Here is a 17,202-nt window from a genome sequence, read left to right on the forward strand (position 1 = left end):
ACTAATTTTTAAAATTTAAAACATATTAAAAACTTGCTTTTATCACATTAACCAAATAAAATAGTACAAAATATGTCTTTCATATTCTGATTTTAAGTTTTAAGAAAAACAAAACCACTGGAAGGACATAATAAAGACTAGAGCAGAATTAAATGATATAGAAACTAAAAAACAATGGAACAGAGCAATAAAACAAGGACCTGGCTCTCTGAAAAAAAAAAAAAATCAATAACATTGATAAACCTCTAGCCAGACTCCTCAAGAAAAAATGAAACAGTACTCAAAATTGCAAATGAGAGAGAAGAAATAATAATCAAGACCACAGAAATACAATTATAAGAGAATATCATGAAACACTATATGCCAACAAATTAGACAACCTAGAAAAAATGGATGAATTCCTAGAAACATTTAAACCACAAAACTAAAACAGGAATGGAAAATTTGAACAGACCAATAAGCAGCAAAGAAATTGAACCAGTAATCAACTCCCAACAAACAAAAGCCCAGGACCAGATGGTTTCACAGGCAAATTCTACCAAACATTTTAAGAAGAGTTAGTATGTACTGGTCTCCAAACTATTCCAAAAAACAGAAAAGGAAAGAAAACTTCCAAATTCACTGAGACCAGCAGTACTTTCATACAAAAACCAGATAAAGATACCACTGAAAACAAGCACCACAGAATATCCCTGATGAACATAGATGCAAAAATCCTCAACAAAGGGATCCCTAGGTGGCGCAGCGGTTTAGCGCCTGCCTTTGGCCCAGGGCGCGATCCTGGAGACCCGGGATCGAATCCCACGTTGGGCTCTCGGTGCATGGAGCCTGCTTCTCCCTCTGCCTGTGTCTCTGCCTCTCTCTCTTTCTCTCTGTGTGACTATCATAAATAAATAAAATTTTAAAAAAAGGACTTATTAAAAAAAAGTCTTTAAAAAAAATCCTCAACAAAATATTAGCAAACTGAATTCCACAACACATTAGAAAAATCATTCACCCAAACAAGTGGGGGATTCATTCCTGTGTTGGAAGCGTGGTTCAATATTTGCAAATCAATGTGATACATCACATCAATAAGAGAAAGGGTAAGAACTATATGATCATTTCAATAGATGCAAAAAAAAAAAAGCATCTGACAAAGTACAACATCCATTCATTATAAAAGCTCTCATCACAGTGGGTATGGAGGGAACATACCTCAACATAATAAAAGCCATATATGAAAACCTCTCAGTGAACATCTTCTTTAATGAGGAAAAACTGAGAACTTTTCCCCTAAGGTCAGGAACAAAACAAGGATGTTCACTCTCATCACTTTTATTCAACATAGTACTCGAAGTCCTAGGCACAGCAAGCAGATAACAAAAAGAAATACAGAGCATCCAAATCAGCAAGGAAGATGTGAAATTTCCAGTATCTGCAGATGACATGATATTACATGTAGAAAACCTGAAAGACTCCAGCAAAAAACCTGCTACAACTTATAAACTAATTCAGTAAAGTCACATGATAAAAAAATAAATGTATAGAAATCTGCTGCATTTCTATACACCAATAACAAAGCAGCAGAAAGAGAGATCAAAGAATCAATCCCATTTACAACTGCACCAAAAACCACGAGATACTTAGGAATAAACCTAAACCAAAGAGACAAAGGATCTGTACTCTGAAAACTAATTGATGAAAGAAACTGAAGAAGACATAAAGAAATGGAAAGACATTTCATGCTCATAGACTGGGAGAATACGGTTAAAATGTCCATACCACCCAAAGCAATCTACACATTTCATGCAATCCCTATCAAAATACCAACAGTATTTTTTTTTCCAGAACTAGAAGAAACAATCCTAAAATCTGTTTAGAACCACAAAAGACCTCAAATAGCCAAAGCAATTTTGAAAAAGAAAAGCAAAGCTGGAGTCATCACAACGCTGGATCTCAAGTCCTATTACAAAGCTGTAGTGATCAAAACAGTACGGTACTGGCACAAAAACAGATATACAGATCAATAGAACAGAATAGAGAACCCCCAGAAATAAACCCACAACTATATGGTCAATGAATCTTTGAAAAAGGAGGAATGACACCTGGGTGGCTCAGCGGTTGAGTGTCTGCCTTCTGCTCAGGGCATGATCCTGGAGTCTTAGGATCAAGTCCCACATCAGGCTCCCTGCATTGAGCCTGCTTCTCCCTCTGCCTATGTCTCTGCTTCTCTGTGTCTCTCATGAATAAATACATTAAATCTCAAAAAAAAAAAAAAAAGGAGGAATGAACATCCAATGGGAAAAGGACAGTCTCTTCAAACAAATGGTGCTGGGAAAACTGGGACAGAAACATCCAAGAAAACAAACTGGACCGCTTTCTTACACCAAACACAAAAATAATTCAAAATGGATTAATGGCCTAAATGTAAGACCTGAAACCATAAAAATTCTAGAAGAGAATAGGCAGTAACCTCTTTGACACCAGCCACAGCTACTTTTTTCTAGATATGTCTCCTGAGGCAAGGAAACAAAAGCAAAAATAAACTACTGGAACTACATCAGAATAAAAAATTTTGTACAGCAAAGAAAACAATCAACAAAACTAAAAGGCAACCTATAGAATAGGAGAAGATATTTGAAAATGGCATATCCAATAAAGGGTTAGTATCCAAAATATACAAAGAACTGATTCAACTCAACACCCCAAAACCAAATAATCCAATTAAAAATGGGCAGGAGACATGAGCAGACATTTCTCTAAAGATAGCCAGATAGCCAACAGACACATGAAAAGATGCTGAACTTCACTCCTCATCTGGGAAATGTAAATCAAAACTACAATAAGATAGCATCACATACCTGTCAGAATGGTTAAAATCAACAACACAAGAAAAAATAGGTGGTGGTGGGATGTGAAGAAAAAAAAAACACTTGTACGCTGTTGATGGGAATGCAAACTAGTGCAGCCACTGTGAAAAACAGTATGGAGGAGCCTCAAAAAATTAAAACTAGAATTACTATATGATCCACTAATTCCACTACTGGGTATTTAGCCAAAGAAATACAAAAACACTAATTCAAAAGGATATATGCACCCCTAAGTTTATTACAGCATTATTTACAACAGCCAAGATATGGGAGCAGCCAAAGTGTCCATGGATAAAGATATGGTATATATACCTACAATGAAATATTATCAGCCATAAAGATGAATGAAATCTTGCCATTTGCAAGGATTATGAATGGAGTAGGGAGCATAATACTAAGCGAAATAAGTCAATCAGAGAAAGACAAATACCATATGACTTTACTCATGTGGTATTCAAGAAACAAAGGAGCAAAGGGGGGGAAGGAGAGACAAATTATGAAACACAATCTTTAATTATAGAGAACAAACTGATAGGAGAGGGGTGGATGGTGGTTGGGTGAAACAGGTGATGGGAATTGAGGAATGTAGTTCTTGTGATAAGTACCGAGCGATGTATGGAATTGTTGAATAACTATACTGTACACCTGAAACTAATGTAACACTGTATGTTACCTAACTGGAATTAAAATAATAAAAGATAAAAATAAACATACATTAAATTAAAACAAAATGATAAAATAAATTTAAAAAGAAATGAATTAAAACAAAATAAATACAAAAGGAAATGTGATAAACTGTCTATATAACTTCATTTTTTAATTTTTTTTCTATATAACTTTAAAGCAAGATTTACATCTATTAAAGAAACTGGTATACATACCTGCTTTGTGATAAGGATAATAATCTATAGTTAGCTGTGTAAAAGACAGTTGCATAGCCCCTCCAGTAATACGTCTATTCGACTCTAGAAAAAGGAAAAAAATAGAATTGAGAGAAACAAACATTAAGGAAGTATCAGAAATACTTCATTTATCATACCTGCAGTAAACTGAGACACAAAGAAGTTAATAGACCGAGGTCATACCAGCTAAGAAATACAGAGCTGTTCTGAACCCAGGAAATATTAACCACTATACTATATCATCCTGTCTCTTATTAAAGAGGAATTTTAGCCTATTGGGTTAGGTAAGTTGTCTGAAGTCACACAGCTATATTAAGATTAGAAGCAGATCACAATTCTGTGTGACTCCAACATAAAAATCAAATTTTAAGCAGCATGGATAAATCAACTATAAGTGAGGAAAATACAAATTAAGATACAACTAGATACAAATGAATATAATTCATTTCAGACCTTTCTGGATTTTAGAACAGATCTGTAGGATGAGGGAAAAATTTTGGTGGAGTTTTCCCCTTAAATAACATAATTCAGATTATTCTATGAGGGAATATGAAGAGTGAGAAATATAAAAAAGCTTAGAAGACACTTTTCTCTATTCTTTTGCTTATTACTTAACTTTGACCCCTCATTTTTAAATTTTTGATTTTTTTTAACTTTTCCATTTTTCCTTTCAAGTAACTAAAGCAGAAGATCCTAACTTTAAACCAGAAAGCACAAAGGTGGACAAAAGAAGACAACAAATCCTTCTCAAAACTCCAAATCTTCCTCACCTTTCCATTCCACTCTTTTATCTAGTCACTGATATCTGGCTGCTTTATCTGATGAAGGCAGGGTAACTTCTGCTAAATATCCAGGTAGGTTTCACTATTTTCTCTTTCAGCTTTAAAAATACGATGCAACAATTTTCACAGATTCAGACTCTGAATCAGGTCTGAAGTAGATCAGTCCAATACAGATATTCCTGTTTTAAAGAGATCCTCAGGGACACCTGGGTGGCTCAGCAGTTGGGTGCCTGCCTTCAGCTCAGGTCCTGATGCTGGGATCTGGGATTGAGTCCCACATCAGGCTCTCTGTGAGGAGCCTGCTTCTTCCTCTGCCTATGTCTCTGCTTCTCTCTCTTTCTGTGTCTTTCATGAATAAATAAATAAATCTTTAAAAAGAGAGAGAGAGAGAGAAAGAGAGAGAGAGATCCTCAAGCTCAGCAAAGTCGGAGAACTACTTACTGTCCTAGAAGTACCACTAGACCAACCCTCCCAACACTCACAGGCCAGGAACACTCTCCAGTGGAGAAACAGAAATGCCCAGTACCTACATTATGGAACCACAGATTTTCAATGTGACCAAGAGCTTCCCATTTACTTCATTACCTGTATCTACTATATAAGGAAAAGTAAGAGAAGCTAAAAGTAAAGAAAAAAACCTTACTACCTGGAATTTAGCTTCCTAACCAAATTTTGGGAGGATTACTGGTAAAGAGCCACAAGAAATGGTTAGATAGCCATACATCTGTGTTTACATGCACATGGGGTCAGAAATATGCAGACAGACGACCATGGGACATGTGTGCAAATAATTATGAATTGAGTATGTACTAAAATTTAATTTACAGACAATTTCAAAATGATAAAAAGGCTAATTCAAAGGCAAGTCTAATATTTCATCATCCTCCAAGGATGTCATCTATTTAGTCCTTGATTTTTTTTAAACCTAATTTTATTGGTAGTATCAATAGCTACCAATTAATTGTGCTGAAATTCTAAGTATTAAAGCAAAATAAAATTTCATATCAACATATATTGCTTAAAATTACAACTTTCATCTATGTACTATGAATGATAAAATTATGGCCAGTTATACCAGACATACTATATCTTACATATTATAAATAATCTAATTTTGTAGGAAATCCTAGAAAAACCAAAATATAGTGTGAAATAAGCAGCTCTTATTACCTTTTTCTCTAGCATGAATATCATCACATATGTGTAGATCTAGATGAGAAATCACTAAGTGATGAGAGGTTTCTTTAACATCAAAGTCATTGAATAGTTTCACAATTGCATCATTTAGATCAGGAGCATTTGAGGTCTGTGGTGTCTTCACTTGTTGGGTAGATGGGGCTACTGTAGAGCTCTAAAAGATTCAAAACTGCCTTATCACTTCAAGTTAAAAATTTGAAATTCCACAAATGAGAAAACTTAAATATCTTTAGTAATGAAGTCATGAAAAATAAGCTAATATATTTTCTATCAATAACTTGATTCTTCTAAAATATTTTCTGAATTATATGAGAATAAAGTTAAATCTAAAAACTGGAGGCTATACACAATTTGAAAATGAAACCAATGTATTTTAATAAATATTTGAATAGTTATATTTGTAGTCTTTTTTTGGGAAATATATTTATTAATTTATAAATATATAACATAAATAAATAAAATATAGTTATTAAAGGCAGCTTATTCAAATAGTATTACTTCTACATATTACAAGAGAAAGAGGTGGCCTGGGTGGCTCAGTCAGTGGAGGAGTTTTCCCCTTAAATAACATAATTTAGCTTATTCTATGAGGGAATATAAAGAGTGAGAAATGTAAAAAAGCTTAGAAAACACTTTTCTCTATTCTTTTGCTTATTGTTTAACCTTGACTCCTCATTTTGTTATTTCAGTTTGTTTTAACATTTCCATTTCTTGGTTCCAGCTCAGGTGGTGAAACAGGAGTCCTGCATCAGGTGCAGACTCAGAGGGCAGTCCATTTGAAGATTCTCTCACTCTACCCCTTCCCCACCCCAAATAAGCACCCCCTCCAATAAATAAATATTTCTCCAAAAAAAGAGAAATAAATGTGAGCCCTGTATATATGAGCTGTATACACTATTATATGCCCATGTAAAATATAAATCATTTCTTTCTACATTGCTTGTGATACTGTTTAGTAAGTGATCTGGTGCCTCTCCTAAGGGATGTGGCATGTCCTCTGAACGTGGATATCTGAAGAAGCCAGAAAGCAGAAGAGATTTATAATAGACATTGAATTCAAATTTTTTCCCCCAAAGGAAGAAGCATGAAATACTGATGAAGTGTAAAGACCTATATGAATCTAATAACCTAAAATGTGTAAGCATACTATATGTGTAAGCATACTATAAGGTCACGTTATGTAAGCTACAGAACTGTACATGAAACTTTAGTAATAATTAACAAAATTAAGACAAAATTTTTCACTAAAAAATATTTAAAAGTTTCTAATTAAGAGCCCAATAATAAAAGAACAGTTAGTGATATATGGAAAATTAAAGTGTATACATTTTGTATAAATATATATTTACATATCATCTATTAAGAACTATCTATAAAAAAAGAACTATCTGTAAACAAATTTTAAAGTATACTCAGTAAAGGAGAATTTCTCAAAGAAAATGATCAAGACCCACAGTAATTAAAGAAAAGGAAAGATGAAATACAACTGTGAAGCCTTAAATTCTAGGGGCTCGAGATAAATTTTTTTTTTTTTTACTAATTGTAAAATTAATTTCCGTAAGACAAATCACTTATTTTTATTTTTACTTACTTTATTTTTTACTTTTTTTTAAGTAGGTTCCAGTTCCCGTATGGAGCCCAACAATGATTTCATAATACCCCTTGTTTTTATTAAGAACAAATACAATGCTAACAGTTTCATGTTGAACTTTAGCAGTTCCCCAGGGTTTTACATTTTCTGCAATATTAATTTTCACACTTCTCCCTTGACTATACCCAGGTTCTTTCCTTTTGCCCTTACTTTAGTAAGTTTAAGTTGTATTTTACTTCTTGAAAAAAGATTTATAATATCAAATACTTTTATGTCATCATTAACTCTAGTGCCTAGTACAGAACTTCAAACAAAATAGGCATCATATGACAGAAACACATTTAATATATATTTTCATATAGATACTATGTGTAGAAAATTATCCAGTGAGATATCTACATAAAAGATTCTTGGACTCAGTCTTATGATCTAATTCACACAAAGAAATCACTAACCATTCTGATTTTTAGACCATTTACATATTCTGTGTTTTTCCTCTTAAGAACTTACCTGTGTAGGTTCAGGAGCCATACTTTTCCTTTGTTCTGTTGATTTTTCTATCGCTTCACTAAGAGACTTTGCATATTGTACCATAGCCTTCAATTGGGAATCCGTTAAAACCCACAGTAAGTCATCCAATATTAGAATTAATTTTGTTGCAATAACATTGCAGTCCTTTAACTGTCAGAAAAAAGGATTCATAAAATTAAGCCAAGACATAAAACTTACAATGCACTGTTTTAAAAATATTTAAAATGTTTGAATGATATTAAATATATATCCTTCCTTCATTCACCAAGTATTTACTGTGTTCCTATACTATAGAATGAGTATGTCTTTGTATTGAAGATATGGTGGTAAAACAGACTGACAAATTCCTGTACTTTAACAGATGCATGTTATACAGATACAAGGACTTATATAATTTAATTTTGCATTTATAGCTAATAAATCATAAAATTACCCATATTCATTGTGCTAATTCTAGTACAGAAAGAAGTATTAAGATTAAAAACTGAACTGTTATTTTAACCACATTTCACAAAACTAAGCATTATACTCTGAAAAAATTTTTTTCAATTTAATTTAGTATATTTGTGTCTAGTTATATAAAACATAATGATGAGACTTTATGTGCACCATGTTTTAAAAACCCATTATTCTTTCATTAAACTTCATTACAGTCTATAGTGAACTCTGAATTTGATATCCTTAAGTAACTATATTCCCTATTTATTTAAATCACCATTCATACCTTAATAACCTTCTAAAGGTAGTAGTTCAGTCTACTAATAACAGAGGCTTTGCTGTTTACCCATTCTTAAGTAAAATTCAATAGAAGAAATGAAATTTATAAGACAGGAAATATTCAAAAATATTTGACAATGGAGAATCCATTAAATTTATAAAAAGTAAAAATCTATTAAACCTTGAAAACTGAAAAATGTTATCATAACACTAGATTTCTTCAAATACTGCTTGAGGCACTATATTTCCTTTTATTTTGCTTCATTTTAATATTTCAGTGTTTCATCTGGAAAATTATTTAAAATTTCCTCTCAATTCCACTAGTTATCTGTCACATGAACCAAAAAAGTAATAACCCTGTTGACTTACTCTTCTTTTAAGTGTGACTCTGATCTTTGATTGGTTGGTTATTAATCGAACAGGAGCACACATAATTTCAAGATGTGAACTTTGAGTAGCATCGGCCTCTATTCGAATCATCTGCCAATTTATTTCTTTAAATGTCAAAACCTAAGGAGAAAGGTATTAGCTTCAGTTACTCAGTCAAAATAGAGTAACAAATATGTAGATTCATAAAAACAACAAAAAAGCTAAATAAAATTTTATCTTTTTACTAATATTTTTTAAAGATTTTATTTATTTATTCATGAGAGACACAGAGAGAGAGGCAGAGACATAGGCAGAGGGAGAAGCAGGCTCCCTGTGGGGAGCCCAACATGGAACTCGATCCTAGGACCCCGGGATCATACCCTGAGCTGAAGGTAGATGCTCAACCACAAGCCACCCAGGCATCGTCATTACCAATTTTCTTATGACACTCTAGATATATTCACTATGATTTTATTTTTTAAAACCGTATAGTTACAAAAAATTCAGTAACATTTCTTCATAATTACATTCACTATTTGTAAAGTTGTTAGTACTTTATTTTAATTTTGATATAAAGTACAAATAACATTTGAATCATATGAGCAAGAAAAACTTAAATAACATTTTTTTTGTATATTTAAAATTCAATTCTGAGTAGCCGAGAATTTAAAATGGGGTTCATTAACTCTATAAATTAAAAGGTTTATTACAGTAAAAACACCAAAATATGCACATTTTTAACTAAATAAGAGAAACAGAGAGAAAAGTATAGTTAAAACACAAGAGTAAATGTGGTATGTGAATATATGTAACTATAAGAATTATTTTAAAATGTCCTCTTATATTTAGTGACTAAAACATTTTTTAAACAAAGAATGAAAAGAAACGTTTACCTCTCCTCTCTGTGGATCCTGAATACGAGTAAATCTTAAATCTCCATGTTCCCAGTTTGCATTTACACTATAGATCCTTAGCTGGGAAAGTTCAAAGGATGCATTGAAAGCTTTTGCTCCAATGCGGATAACAATGGAATTTACAGAAACAGTAATTCCCTCAACTACTTTTTCAGCAAAGCCATATTCACTGGAAAAATAAATCAAAACAAAACATAATGCACTAGAGCCAAAATAAATTATTAAGAAGGTTATTTGTTAATATTCTCAAAAACAAGTACACAAACTGACCATTATTCATTTTTATGTAAAAAAATTTTGGTTATAACAATAGTCTGATTATATGTAAATTACAAAAATGTTCTCAAAATGATAAAAGATTTCTAAAATTTAAGGCTACTTTTTATTTGATAAGTTTTTAATTTTATTTCCAGAGTAGTTAATATACAGAAATACATGAATTTCAGGTGTACAATAGTGATCTCATAATTCTATAAACTACTCAGTTCTCATCATAAGTATACTCTTTAATCTCCATCATCTATTTGGCCCACCTCTCCCCTTTGGGAACTATTAGTTTGTTCTCTATACTTAGGAATCTGTTTCTTCATTTCTCTTTTTTCCCTTTGCTTGTTTGTTTCTTAAATTCCAAAATCATATGGTATTTGTCTTTCTCTGGTCAACTTCTCTTGCTTAGCATTATATGCTCTAGATCCATGTTGTTGCAAATGCCATGATTTCATTGTTTTTTTATGGATGAATAATATTGTATTGTAGATATACACCACTTTTTCTTTATGCATTCATCAATCAATGGACACTTGGGCTGCTCCCATATCTTGACTATTATAAATAATGCTGCAATAAGCATAGGGTGCATGTATCCTTTCTAACTAGTGTTGTTGTATTCTTTGGGTAAATACCCAGTAGTGCAATTACTGGATTGTGGGGGTACTTCTATTTCTAAATTTTTGAGGAACCTTCATAATGTTTTCCACAGTGGCTGCACCAGTGTGCATTCCCACCAATGATATACGAGGTTCCTTTTTCCCTACATCCTTGCTAATATTTGTTCCTTGTGGTTTTGATTATAACCATTTTGATAGGCTTTTTTTTTTTTTTTAGAGAGAGAGAGATAAAGACAGAGAATGCCTGTGTGAGCAGGAGAGGGGCAGAAGGAGAGAAGGAGAGAGAAACTGAAGCAGGCTCCACATCCAACAAGGAGCCCAATGCGGGCTTGATCTCATGACCTTGAGATCATGACCTGAACAGAAATTAAGAGTTGGACACTTAACCAACTGAGAGACCCAGACCCCCTGAAACGTTACTCTTTAAATTAGGTTATTATAATCACTATCCAAAACTGCCTACTCTTCAAGTTGTCAGATGTTCAAACAACTAGAATCTATAAAGTAAAAATAAGAGAGCTAAATTCCTGACACAAAGAAGGCTACAAACTATAACTACAAAATAAGCTCAGATTTAGGAATAAAGTCAGAAAAGTTCACATTCTCTAATCCAATCAGCAAATGTTTACTGAACATCTACCATGTGCACAATGCTGGGACATAAGAAAAACCAAAACTCGGTTGTGGTATTCTAAGGGCTCACAACTTACTTAGAGAAGAAAAACACATGTGCCCTAGAAACTGAATCATTAGGCATTGTGTAATTGAGTGCTTTAAAAAAGGAATCAACATGGGCAGCCCAGGTGGCTCAGCATTTTAGTGCTGCCTTCAGCCCAGGGACGTGATCCTGGACACCCAGGATCGAGTCCCATGACGGGCTTCCGGCATGGAGCCTGCTTCTCTCTCTGTTTCTCGAATAAATAAATGAATAAAATTTAGAAAAAGGGGGGGGGATCATCATTACTACACTTGGTAGAGGAAGAAACTGTTCATAACTAGAGAAATTTATCTAGGAAAGAAAAATATATTTCCCACAGGGAGCAATGGGAAGAAGGGAAATCTTTTATTAGGAAAAAGAACAAGCAAAAGCACAGAAAAGCAGGAAAGTAGAGGTACTTTGAGAATAATGAGTAGTACAATATGACTGGACTACAGACTATCAATATATTTCGGCAGGAAGAGTGGTAAAAATTTGTCCAACTGCTACATTACTTCAATTATTATCACTTTGACCATTATTCCTAAATCTCTCTATCCAGATCTCTTGCTAAAACTTCAGAATGTTAAAATTCAAATGTCCATCAGATATTTCCACTCGGCTGCCTCTCATACATTTCAAAGATAACATGTATAAAAATGAACCCATCATTTTCATTGATCATGCACATCCCTCTCCTCTACCTGCTGCTAAGTTTCTTAATTTACTTAGTGAATAAGTAAATTACCTAAAACTTCCTATCCTCAGATGACCTAACCTTTAAATCAGGTAACACTTTGTAGGTTACATGTGGGTTGCGTGAAATAATACCTATGAACTAAACAGCCCATCTCTTGATTCATGATACTTTATGAAATATAACTATTATCTATAGTATTATTAATAGTATTATATTCTTATTAATACTATGAAAAGTCTGAGAAAAATACTATGAAAATCCAAGCCTCAATTTCTTCATTTGTAAAATGAAAATAATAACTATTTTCAAAAGATTAAGAACTAAAGAGGAAGAACTCATCAACATCCTAGGGAAAAGTTGTTTTAATCCCAACGACAAATACTGGTCATTTGGCTAGAAATATTCCTGGAGTTGGAAAGAATGTATCTATAATCATTATTTGGGAATGCCCTTTGGAATATCCAACCCCATCTGTTCTAATCTATGCATTAAAAAGTGTTACAATTGTATTGGAGGATTTACCACTAGAGGGTGAAGCCTGAATCAATGACTAAAGTCTATTAAGTTTCTGGTTATATCATTCATCATAAATTAAAAAGGTGAAATTCCAGTTTTCAAACAAGTCTATTCTAAGTTTGATTAATAATCTTCACATAGATGGAGATCTCCTCTATATGAAATGATAAAATAAAATTTCTGAACTTACAAATTTACTAGATCATCATTCTATGGGAATATTATTAATTCATAAGTCCTGCACAGAAGGTAAAGCCAATCTGTTAAATATTAATTTCCTTATGTTTTAATCTTATAAAGACAAAAATCAAATAGATCAGTGTTTCTCCAAGTTGCAGAAATATAAAGAATTGTTAAAAAATAATCACATTCTTGATAACCATTCTAGATCTCAAGACTCATAATTTCAAAAAAAAAAGGAGCCTAAAAGAATACAGATTTAATAAGCATCCTAAGTGATTGCTATAATCAGGCAACTCTGGAAAAATGTGGAAATAGATTAACCATACTGCCAACATCAAAATATAAGGATTATCATCATGATTACAAAGCGAAACTTATAAAGCTTATTGATACTAGAAAATCATGAGTCATAAAGAACATTATCAAGAACAGCAATTTTCCTGATCTTTTTTCCACTTTCAAAAATCTTAAAAACACCTCTACTTTTTCTTCCATTTTTTTTTTGACTCTAGTCAACTTGACCAATTGTTCCAATCCACTGTATCACACATGAAATCATAAGTTAAGCTTTAAAATCTCAAATTGCTCGATGATGTATAAACTACAAAGAAATTAATGTGAAAGCTCTTTTCCCAGTCACTATTACCTGTAGGCCAAACAGGTACATCTGATAAATCTGGCCTTCAGTCAACTATAGCTGTGAATTGATGGATCACCATTTCTACATGGAAAGCCATTGATCAGGCTGTAGGTATTCCCCCAGAAAGCACTAATGTAAAGGTAGTTCAACCGTGGTGAAAGAGCAATCTGGAAATGAGTACATGTGTATATCTGTGTATCTGATGTGTACGTTCTATTTATTTTTTAAAGATTTTATTTTTAAGTAATCTCTGCAATCTCTGCATGGGGCTCAAATTTACAACCCCAAGATCAATAGTCACATGCTCTACCAACTGAGCCAGCCAGGCACCCCATGTACATTCATTCCAAAGAAAACTCATCATTGGTTTGACACAACATCCAGAATACTATAAAATGATGAAGAGGCACTAATCACATTAAAATCTATGTGAGTATTTTACATGAATAGGTGCACAGTTAAAAAGTAGTGCAGAAATCCTGCCTTTAGGAAATGATGTATAGAATTCAAAAATGCAAAAATAAACAGGCAATTTTTTTAAAGATCTATTTTTTAAGAGGAACTTGGGTGGCTCAGTTGGTTAAGTGTCTGACTTTGGCTCAGGTCATGATCTCAGAGTCCTGGGACAGAGCAGGGAGTCTGCTTGTCCCTCTGCCCCACTGACTGCTTGTGTGACACTCACATGCATGTGCTCTCAAATAAATAAGATCTTTAAAAAAAAACCAAACCTATTTTTTTTAAGATCTTTGCAAGAAGGGTTTGTGAAATGGCCTCCATGCTTCTACTGATTTTTATCTATCAAAATTCAATTTGTACAAAATGTGAGCATTCTATATTTAATATCATATAGGCCTTCTGGGCCAAAAGGCCTATACTTTAAAGGCATCAACTTAACTCTTAAGAGTCATAAAAGTTCCACTGATGCACAGAATAAATGAAAGGCAAAGAAACTATTCAGACTAAGAGATTATCTGACTTATAGAATGCTTTTGGTTGATCATTACTATTTAACATCAAGGAAAGCAAAATGAATAAAAAAGGCTAAAAACCATTTCTGCTACTTTGGCAACATAATACCACAACTGGAAAATGTCTGATGGGAAAAGGTGACTCAAATAGAGGCTGCCTGAGGTTAGGAAATTTTATGTTCCATTACTACAGATAACAGAGCTGACTACAGAAAAGAACTCTCTTCACTATGAGTCATGTAAATTAATGAAAATAACTTACCTTTGTCCCGAAGCAGTTGCAATTGGTGATGGGCCATTAGGACTTCGTGGTTCTTCACATGTACTCATTTCCATTATTACTTTATCCAGGGACTAATAAAAATACATTAAAAATGTAAAATATTAGATATTTTATGTATATTATAAAAATATTATGTAACACTATTTTCTCTTTCATTTCTTTAGGAACAAAGTAAACAATAAGTGAGCAGAGTCATTTTTAAAATGTCTCTATAAAAGTCTAGAAAGACAAATACCCAAACAGAAAACAACATACTCAGTCCTTTCTCAAGGCACTTATTATCTGATAAGAAAGCTGTGGGCATATAGGAGTATAAGACAAACTACAAGTTGCCAAATGCTGCTGAAATCATCAGATTTTATAGAAGTTCAATCTCTAACAATCTCTAATCCAAGAATGTATGACATTATTAATTGCTAAATGAGATTATGTATTAATAAATGGGATTTAAGGAGCTAAAAGCTTATCCCAGTCTAAGACTTGAGATTTAAAACATTTAACAATGAAAAATATGAAATATGCAAGAAATGTGAAAAATAAACATTATCATAATAAAAAATTTCTTTCAAGGTAACAGTTTTGCTTAAAGATCAAATATCCTTAGTAGTCATCACTAGTGTAACTCACTCATTCTTCATTCTCTATTTTAATATAGCATTTACTATCTGAAATTGTCTCTTTTATTTGTTTCTTGTTGGTCTTCTCAATAAGAATATTAAGTTCCCTTAGGGTACAGGGAAGGTGCTCAATAAATATCTGTGGAATGAATGAATCAATAAATGACCAAATGACCAATCTTTCTTCAATTTTCCTTAAAAAAAGGAAAGTATATTGGGGTGTCTAGGTGGCTCAATCAGTTACGCATGTGCCTTCAGCTCAGGTCATGATCCAAGAGTCCTGGGATCAAGCCCCGTGTAGGGCTCCCTGCTCAGCAATGAGCCTACTTATCCCTCTCCTTCTGCCTCTCCCAACTTGGGTACGTGCTGTCTCTCTTAAATAAATAATAAAATCTTACAGAAAAAAACAAAGTATATTCAGGTGTATATTATTTAATTTAGTAGATCAATAAAATCAGAAACACAGCAAGTTTGAATTAAATGTTACTAAGACTGTCATAATACGTCAATGAAGAGCTAAATGACAGAATAAAAATATACCAACTTAGAACATAATACATCTGAAAAATTATAAAGACCTTCCCATTTTAAAGGTCACACTTCTCATTTAAGGGCTGAAAAACTAAGTACCATCCAAATAAAATGAAAGTCAATTTGTAGAAAAGCCAGAAGACTGTGTTTCTATGAAACAAAAGATTAATATTAACAGAGTAGTTAGATCAAATGCATACATAAGTGTTTATTTCTGAAGCAAGTCAGAACTCACCAAACAGATGGGATGTGTTTTCAATTTTGTCCATGGAATCTACCAAAAAAAGACAAATTTTTTTTTCTTTAAAATCTATCATCAAAAAATAATGTAAAACTAGCAATCAATATAGATGCTCTCTAAATATAGTGACAGACATACCAAATTTTATCAGATGACTTTTTCTCAAATTGCAAAGTAATAAACTGAGCAACTCATGCAGACTCTTAAAATTAGATGTACCTATTTTGTATAAGACTAATCAAAATTTCTGTCATCTTTTAAAATAAGAATTTTAGGGATCCCTGGGTGGCGCAGCGGTTTAGCGCCTGCCTTTGGCCCAGGGCGCGATCCTGGAGACCCGGGATCGAATCCCACGTCGGGCTGCCGGTGCATGGAGCCCACTTCTCCCTCTGCCTGTGTCTCTGCCTCTCTCTCTCTCTCTCTCTGTGACTATCATAAATAAATAAAAATTGAAAAAAAAATTAAAAAAAAAAAAAAATAAAATAAGAATTTTAGGTCCTCATAATCTTTCCCCCAGACCTTAAAAAACATTTTAACTTCGTGATTAATTTAATTTTAAGTAGGCTCCATGCCCAACATGGGGCTTGAAGTCACAACCCTGAGATTAGAGTTGCGTGCTCTTCTGACTAAGCCAGCCAGGTGCCTCTTAGTTTTGTAATTTAAACTAAGATTTCCCAGCAGAGTATAATCAGTCTTTCATTCATTGAACAGTTTTTTTAATTCTAAAATTCTGACCGTGGAGCGCCTGGCTGGCTTAGCTGGAAGAATGTGTGACTCTTGGCAACCTTGAGGTCATGTGTTAAAGCCCCATGTTGGATGTGGAGATTACTTAAAATCTTTAAAAATGTTTAAAAATAAAATTTTGACCAATCTTTTTGTAGATATTCAAGAAACATACAAAGGTGAGGCCACACATGTAAAATGTAGGCAATTTCAAATAACATTCAAGCATACACTAAAAAGTCACATTTTAATAGGTATTTGAGTTTATGAAAGATAAAGGTGACCATCAAATGATACAGGAACCTTTCCAAAATCTTTTCTTTGCAGTCCAATTTTAATTTTAATTTTATGAAACATTACT

At 33.0% G+C, this 17,202-nt stretch overlaps 1 protein-coding gene across 2 annotated transcripts in view; it reads right to left on the reverse strand.

Annotated features, from left to right (window-relative positions):
• BLTP3B (bridge-like lipid transfer protein family member 3B) overlaps window positions 1-17,202 on the reverse strand; it is a 96,216-nt gene that overhangs the window by 42,009 nt on the left and 37,005 nt on the right. For both annotated transcript variants that reach the window (XM_026013112.2, XM_026013113.2), the window contains 7 exons: window positions 16,113-16,151; window positions 14,709-14,800; window positions 9,835-10,024; window positions 8,942-9,082; window positions 7,835-8,005; window positions 5,707-5,887; window positions 3,734-3,817 (listed from right to left, as the gene is read on the reverse strand). In XM_026013112.2, coding sequence (XP_025868897.2) covers window positions 3,734-3,817; window positions 5,707-5,887; window positions 7,835-8,005; window positions 8,942-9,082; window positions 9,835-10,024; window positions 14,709-14,800; window positions 16,113-16,151 — 898 coding nt within the window. The remainder of the gene's footprint in view (window positions 1-3,733; window positions 3,818-5,706; window positions 5,888-7,834; window positions 8,006-8,941; window positions 9,083-9,834; window positions 10,025-14,708; window positions 14,801-16,112; window positions 16,152-17,202) is intronic.

This window comes from Vulpes vulpes, chromosome 10 (genome assembly GCF_048418805.1).
Source record: "Vulpes vulpes isolate BD-2025 chromosome 10, VulVul3, whole genome shotgun sequence".
Classification (NCBI taxonomy): Eukaryota; Metazoa; Chordata; class Mammalia; order Carnivora; family Canidae; genus Vulpes; species Vulpes vulpes.